Source organism: Sus scrofa, chromosome 14, assembly GCF_054392235.1.
Source record: "Sus scrofa isolate SSC_HxYL_T2T_F1_AM1 chromosome 14, Sscrofa_HxYL_maternal_Yorkshire_Landrace_v2.0, whole genome shotgun sequence".
Taxonomy (NCBI): domain Eukaryota; kingdom Metazoa; phylum Chordata; class Mammalia; order Artiodactyla; family Suidae; genus Sus; species Sus scrofa.
Window position 1 is genome coordinate 50,738,921 of NC_139396.1, and position 7,334 is coordinate 50,746,254.

General features: G+C 47.1%; 1 protein-coding gene across 3 annotated transcripts in view; it reads left to right on the forward strand.

Annotated features, from left to right (window-relative positions):
- The window catches only part of RILPL2 (Rab interacting lysosomal protein like 2), a 51,104-nt gene that overhangs the window by 20,436 nt on the left and 23,334 nt on the right, over positions 1-7,334 (forward strand). Inside the window, exons 4-5 of one of the 3 annotated variants that reach the window (XM_021072266.2) lie at positions 6,031-6,126; positions 6,533-7,218. In XM_021072266.2, the coding sequence (XP_020927925.1) occupies positions 6,031-6,126; positions 6,533-6,536 (100 nt within the window). In that variant the 3' untranslated portion in view covers positions 6,537-7,218. Of the gene's footprint in view, positions 1-3,526; positions 4,058-6,030; positions 6,127-6,532; positions 7,219-7,334 lie in introns of those variants that run through there. The other 2 variants (XM_084996329.1, XM_013982786.3) reach the window with 2 other exon arrangements.

Here is a 7,334-nt window from a genome sequence, read left to right on the forward strand (position 1 = left end):
ATTGGAGCTGTAGCTACTGTGCTGTGCCTACACCACAGTCACAGCAACTCGGGATCCGAGCTGCCTCTGTGACCTACACCACAGCTCATGGCAACACCGGATCCTTAACCCACTGAGCAAGGCCAGGGATGGAACCCACATCCTCATGAATCCTAGTTGGGTTTGTTAACCTCTGAGCCATGAAGGAAACTCCAGAATTTCTTTCCTTTTTAAGGCCCAGTGTGTAAACCACCTTCTATATATCTATTCATGTGTTGCTGGGCATTAAGCAGTTTTTAAGGTCTACACTATAGCAGTGTAGAATCCAACTTCTTTCTTTTTTTTGCATATATCTTTTTTTTAAGTTTTATTGAAGTATAGCTCATTTACAAGGTTGTGGCAATTTCTGCTGTACAACAGTGACCCAGTCATACATATGCACATAGTCATTCTGTCTCAGATTCTTTTCCCACATAGATTATCACAGAATACTGGGTAGAGTTCTCTGTGCTCTACAGCAGGTCCCTGGAATCCAACTTGTTTCTAACCCCAGTGATGGACTTCCCCCAGTGTGGACAGTGCTTCAGTGAATATGTCCATGCTTATCCGTGGACCTCTGTGTGAATTTCCCAGGGATATATAACCAGGAGCGACACTGCACAGTCACAGAGTCTGTCAAGCCAGGGTTCTTGCTTATCAGGAAACAAAGGCTCACTCAGAAGATGCCACTGAAAAGATTTAAAGAAGGGACCAAGATAAGGGATGGAGAAGCAGCCTGGGGCTGGCAGCAGAGGGGCGAGGGGAGGGAGCTGTGAGGGGAAGAGGGGGAGTCAGACAAGAACATGGCCTTCAGAAGAGGAACACACAGTAAATAGTAAAACAGGGACTGGCAGAGACAGAGCCAGGGAGTGAATACCCCCACCCCTCTCTCCTCCCACCCTCCCAGCTCCTGCTGATGCTTCCCATTGGCTGAGCCCAGCCAGAAGCTAGAGGACAACAAGGGAGCTTGTTGAGATCATCCTTAGATGTCAGCCTCCAGGAGCAGAGAGCAGGCCAGAGAAGGGGGGAGGTGGTTCTGTAGGGGCAAACAGCCCCTGGAATGTGCATCTACTTTGTTCAGTTAAGTATTACCAGACTTTAGAGTTCCCATCGTGGCAGAGTGGAAATGAATCCGACTAGGAACCATGAGGCTTTGGGTTCAATCCCTGGCCTTGCTCAGTGGGTTAAGGATCCAGTGTTGCCATGAGCTGTGGTGAAGGTCTGAGACACGGCTCGGATCCCCTATTGCTGTGGCTGTGGCGTAGGCCGGCAGGTGTAACTCCAATTCGACCCCTAGTCTGGGAACCTCCATGTGCCACGGGTGTGGCCCTAAAAAAACCAGAAAAAAATAGGGTGCTGAAAGGTTGATAAGGCTTCTCTGAAAAGGCAACATTCAAGCTGAGCCCTGTAAGACCGTAACTACCTGAGTTTCCCTGCATTCCTAGTGGAGGAAATAGCAGGTGTAAAGGCCAGAGCCAGAGCTTGTAGAACAGAGATCCTGGTGGTTGGAGCAGCAAAGGGAAGGGAAGGGAAGTCGGAGAAGGGGAGGGATCAGATCATTCAGGGCCGTGGGGATCGTGGATCCTGGTGAGGACTTTGGGTTTCATTCTAAGTGCTTTGGAAAGACCTTGGAAGGTTTTATGCTGGGAAGTGACATGTCCATATTCACATATGAAAAGCTCACTCTGGCTGCTTTGTGGAAAAGGGCTGGGGGGACAGAGTCAGTGCAGGGCCAGTGGGAGTGCTTCTTTCCCAAGAAAGGTTCTTGATGTAAGAGATAATGCATGAAAGAGCATCTGTACCCTACAGTGGGGGTCGGGTCTGAAGGTGTTTATTTGGGATGTTCATTGGCTGAGTATCCCATGGTAAACAAGGCTTCCAAATGCAAAAGCTACTGACTCTTTCTGCCTCTTCTAGGGGAATTCTTTGGGTCACTTAATTGGAGTCTGAGCCCGATATGGCAAAAATGTTTGTAATCTAGCCTGAGGACACATGTTTAAAGAGTGTAAGGCCACAATTTCATGATCATATCATACAAGCTTACAGAGCAGATGGAATGGATGAATGAATGAATGACTTTCTGAAGAAGTAGGTCTAAAACTTTCTCATTTTGTCTGTGTCCTGAGGAGATTGGGGGCCATGGAAAGGTTTAAGCTGAGGAATGACTTAGCTTTGCACAGTGACACAGTCGTTCTGGCTGCTGTTTTGCAGGGGTCGACAGGGAAGCTGTTGTGCTCCTCATGGTGGCTTAGCCTGGGGGTGGTAGTGGAGGAGATGAGAAGTGGTGGGGTTAGGAACTATATTTGGGTCATGATGACTAAAATACAGCAGGTGGGGTGAGGCGGTGGGGAGTTGAGAAAAGCTCCCAGATTCCTGGCTTGAATGACTGGGGGAGATGAAGTCATTTCCTGAGACAAGGAAGTGGGGGTTGGGGGGGGATGCACAGGTTCAGGGGGAGGTTCATGAGTCAAGGGCTCGCCCCTGCACCCCTGCCATTGCTGGCAGAACTGCTGGCGGTGCTCAGGGGGGGTTGTCTTACAGGAGAAATAAGAGTCCACATCTCCATCTGACTTTTCAGCCAACAGGCCTTCTTTGTATCTTTCCTATAACTGGAAATAGCATTGAGGCTCTACTTTGTGATCAACTGATATTACTTCTTTTTCAAAACTTTGCATGAGGGGGGACTGAAAGTTTGGTACTCATGCCTCAGGGGATAATATCTTTATATGTTTTATCTGCTATATCCAAGAACTTACATGTTAATCTTTATTCATTGCAAAGATCTGGGGTTTTTTGGGGGGGTTTTGTTGGTTTGTTGCTGTTTAGAGACGCACCTGTGACATATGGAAGTTCCTGGGCTAAGGGTCAAATTGGAGCTGCAGCTGCCTGCCTACACCACAGCCATAGCAACACCAGCTCTGAGCCATGTTTCTGACCCTCACTACAGCTCATAGCAACACTGGATTCTTAACCCACTGAGCAAGGCCAGGGATCGAACCCATATCCCCATGGATATTAGTCGTGTTTGTAACCCACTGAGCCACAAGGGGAAGTCCCAAAGATCTGTTTTTTAATTGTAGGTAATATTGAGAAGTTATCACTTTCTCTATAATAAAACCACAAAAAAATTTTCAAAAAGGTGCCAGACTCCAAACTCCCATCTGTCAGTTCAGCACAATGGTTAAAAGTGGGCACTGGGTCCAACCCCCATTCCAAGATGCACTGTGTGAACTTCGGCCAGTTACTTAACTCCAGAACCTTAGTTTGCTCATCTATAAAATGGGGATATTGATAGTATTCACTTCCTGGTATTGTTAAGAGTGCAAAATGATCTAATAGATGGAAAGCCCCAGAACAGTGCCTGTCTGTTCCATAATGAGCCCCGAGGAAATAAATCTTTGAGTGAATGGCCTGCAGAAGCTGCTTATAGATTTTCCAGGGGGTTCTGCACTCCCTGCTTCAGAACACTCTCAATGCCCTCTGACCCCCCGCCTCTCTCCCAACCCAGGTTCTCTTTCGGATCAGGGAAGCAGACATAGATCTGAGGCCACGACTAAATTCTCAGACTCAGAAAACAGCTCACAAAGACAACTTCCAAAATCATCTCTCAGTGCCACGCGTACCCACTGCACATGCTGCTTTGTTTCTCCTCAAAGCTGTCTGAGGAGGAAGGGGAAACGTTTTCTCCCTAGCTGCAGAACTGGACACCCTTGAAGGCTGGGCCAGAGCAGATGAAGTGACACAAAGAAAACAGAACGAAAGTGCCAGGGGGCCCACCTGCAGCCCCACTTCAACCACCCAGGGGGCCTCCAGAATGCAGATGCACGTTCTGCTTCTCCTGGCCCATGGATGACCCAGGTTCTTACTGTGCAGCAGCGGCATATGCCAGCCCAAAGTGGGTGGGGAGAAGAAAATGCAGGAAAACAAGGAATTGACACTCCAGTGATGCCTTCACTGATATTTAGTGAATATTTGATTTTGCTAACACAACTTTCTTTACATGACTTTGAATTAAAGTAGAAAAACTTTTTATACTTTCTGTAAGCGTTTCAGAGTGGTGTCTTAGAGTTCCGTGATTTTGTTGTTGTTGTTTTGTTTTGTTTTGTTGCTTTTTAGGGCTGCACCTTCAGCATATGGAAGTTCTCTGGCTAGGGCTTAAACTGGAGCTGCAACTGCTGGCCTATGCTACAGTCACAGCAACTTGAGATCCGAGCCATGTCTGCGACCTACACCACAATGCTGGATCCTTAACCCACTGATCGAGGCCAGGAATGGAACCCACATCTTCATGGATACTAGTTGGGCTTGTTACTGTTGAACCACAATGGGAACTCCTGAGTTTTGTGATCTTGTGTAAGATACGTTAGCTTTTCAGAGTCTTGGCTTCTTTTCCTTTTTTTTTTTCTTTTTGGCCGCACCAGAGGCATACAGACTGGGTCAGGGATCAGACCCAAGCTGCCACAGGGACAATGCCAGATCCTTAACCTGTGCACCCCAAGGGAACTCCTGGAATCTTTGTTTCTAAATCTGTAAATTGTATTCAGTTGACCCTTGAAAAACACAGTTAGAAGGGATCAGGCTCACTCACACACAGATTTTTTTTTTTGGTTTTTTTTAGGGCCGCACCCTCGGCATATGGGGGTTCCCATGCTAGGGGTTGAATGGGAGCTAAGCTGCTGACCTACACCACAGCCACAGCAACTCGGGGTCCAAGCTGCATTTGTGACCTATACCACAGCTCTTGGCAACACCAGATCCTTAACCCACTGAGCGAGGCCAGGTTTCAAACCCACATCCTCATGGTTCCTAGTCGGATTCATTTCCTTTGAGCCATGACGGGAACTTCAGATTTTTTTTTTATTAAAGTATAGTTGATTTACAATGTGTCAATTTCTGCTGCACAGCATAGAGACCCAGTCATACATGTATATACATTCTTTTTCTCATATCATCCCCCATCATGTTCTAGCCTAAGAGATTGGATACAGTTCTCTGCGCTATACAGTAGGACAGATTTTTTTCAATAGTAAATGCTGTAGTACTGACAAAAAAAAAAAAAAAATACTGTAGTACTGCACAAGCAGCTGTTGGTTGAATTCGTGTATATGGAGGAACTTTGAATAAGGAGGGATGACTGTAAGCTAATGCAGATTTTTCAGCTGTGGGGAGGGTGAACATCCATAACTCCCTGCATTGCTCAAGGCCCAAATACACACACACACACATGCATGCACACACATGCCCTTGTGTGTCTGTGTCTCTGTGTGTGTGTGTGTATATATATATATATATATATATATATATAAAAAACATATATACATACATATAAACAAATACGGTGGTATGCATATGGTGCACAGGTATTTCATTGAATTTAAGCGATGCACCATTACTTTGTGTGTTGCTGTGAGAGAAAAAATGCTGCAAATTATAGCATTAAGTTGCTATTGAGGGGAGTTCTTGTCATGGCTCAGGGGAAACGAATCTGACTGCTATCCATGAGAATGCAGGTTCGATCCCTGGCCTTGCTCAGTGGGTTAAGGATCTGCCATTGCTGTGAGCTGTGGTGTAGGTCGCAGATGCGGCTCTGATCTGGCATTGCTGAGGCTGTGGTATAGGCCAGCGCTACAGCTCCAATTTGACCCCTAGCCTGGGAACCTCCATATGCTGCAAGTGTGGCCCTGAAAAGCTAAAATCAATCAATAACGAGTGCAACTTACTGCATGCCTTGCCCACATCTACATACATTGCCTCACCCTGCCCCTATGGGATGGGTGTTATTTTTATCCCCATGGTTTACCAAGCAGATGCCAGTGAGGTGGGGCCAAGGGGCTTGTCACGGCCCCAACTGGAAAGCGGTAGAAGTAGGAGTTGAACCCAGGTGCAAACAGGAAAAGCAACGTTTAAGTGTCTGGTCTGAATGCCATCTCAGCAGTGTCTTAGATCAGAGGCTCCTAACTCCTGTAACCCTGTGTAACACCATAACCTGACTGGGTGTTCCCCGCTTAACAGCAGGGACAGAGGAGGATTTGTGCACCTTGGAGACAAATCCAAGCCTCCTGACTTCAGAACCACAGATGCTGGGTGTGGGCGTTCCAGTTCCAGAAGGTAAGCCCCCCGGGGAGCATTTCCCTGGGAGCTGGGCCCTGTGTGACCACAGGTTAACAGCTACAGCTGCTCCCACACTGCAGGCTTCCCTCTCCAAACTCAGCACCTAAAGGAACAGACGTGGAAGCGCTCTCTCTCAGCTCTTGTAAACAGAGAGAGAAACCACCCCAATTTTTCATCCTAATAATAGCTAACACTGATTACTGAGGATTATCTATGTGCAGGCACTCTTTATGTCTTAAACTCATTTAATCCTCAAAAGCACTAGTATCGACTCCATGTCACAGAGAAGGAAAGGGCACGAAGAGAGGTTAGGTAACCCGCTCAAGGTTACACAGCTGCTAAGTGGCTGGAACCAGAGGTTCCACTCCAGGGCTGAGCACTTCTGGCCACTGTCTCTTCCCAGGTGAGGTGTAGTAACATATGACTGAATTCTCGGGAAACCCCTCCAAGGCAGGTGGGCAGAGGCTGTTCCTATTAATGGACGCATTTCAGAGGGTAAGTGATTTGTTCAGGTGATGGCTGACAAATGCTTAAAGCAGATGCCAGGAATGGATCATTGTGCCTGTAAACTAACTCCACCCCAGTCCCAATCTGCCTCTGTGCCTGGAGCTGAGGGAACAAAGCCTCTCTGGGGTGGAAAGTGCAGTGGGAGCCGAGATCTGGGCTGAATGGGGGAATTTCAGCACCAGACAAGCACCCTTGCTGTGAAACGCCTGAGAGTCAAATCTAGCACATTAGAAACAATTATAAACTGTAATAGTGGCGAAAATTTATGCTACAAGCCAGGTATCGTTCTAAGGGGACAACGTGCTTAACTCTTCATCTCCAAAAGCACCCTCTGACCCCCATAATACGGAAGAAACTAGAGTTCCCATCGTGGTGCCACAGAAACAAATCTATTATCCATGTGGATGCAGGTCAATGGCCTTGCTCAGTGGGTTAAGGATCTGGCGTTGCTGTGAGCTGTGGTGTTGGTCACAGACGCAGCTTGGATCCTGCGCTGCTGTCTGTGGTGTAGGCTGGCGGCTACATATCCAATTGGACCCCTATCCTGGGGAAGCTCCATATGCCGCAAGTACAGCCCTAAAAAGACAAAAAAAAAAAAAAAAAAAGATCCAGTAAGAAAATATCTCTAGGCGGACAATCACCAAAACTGACTCACACTGGTCTGTGGCCCTTCTGGGTGTAAAATAAAGAAAATAGAA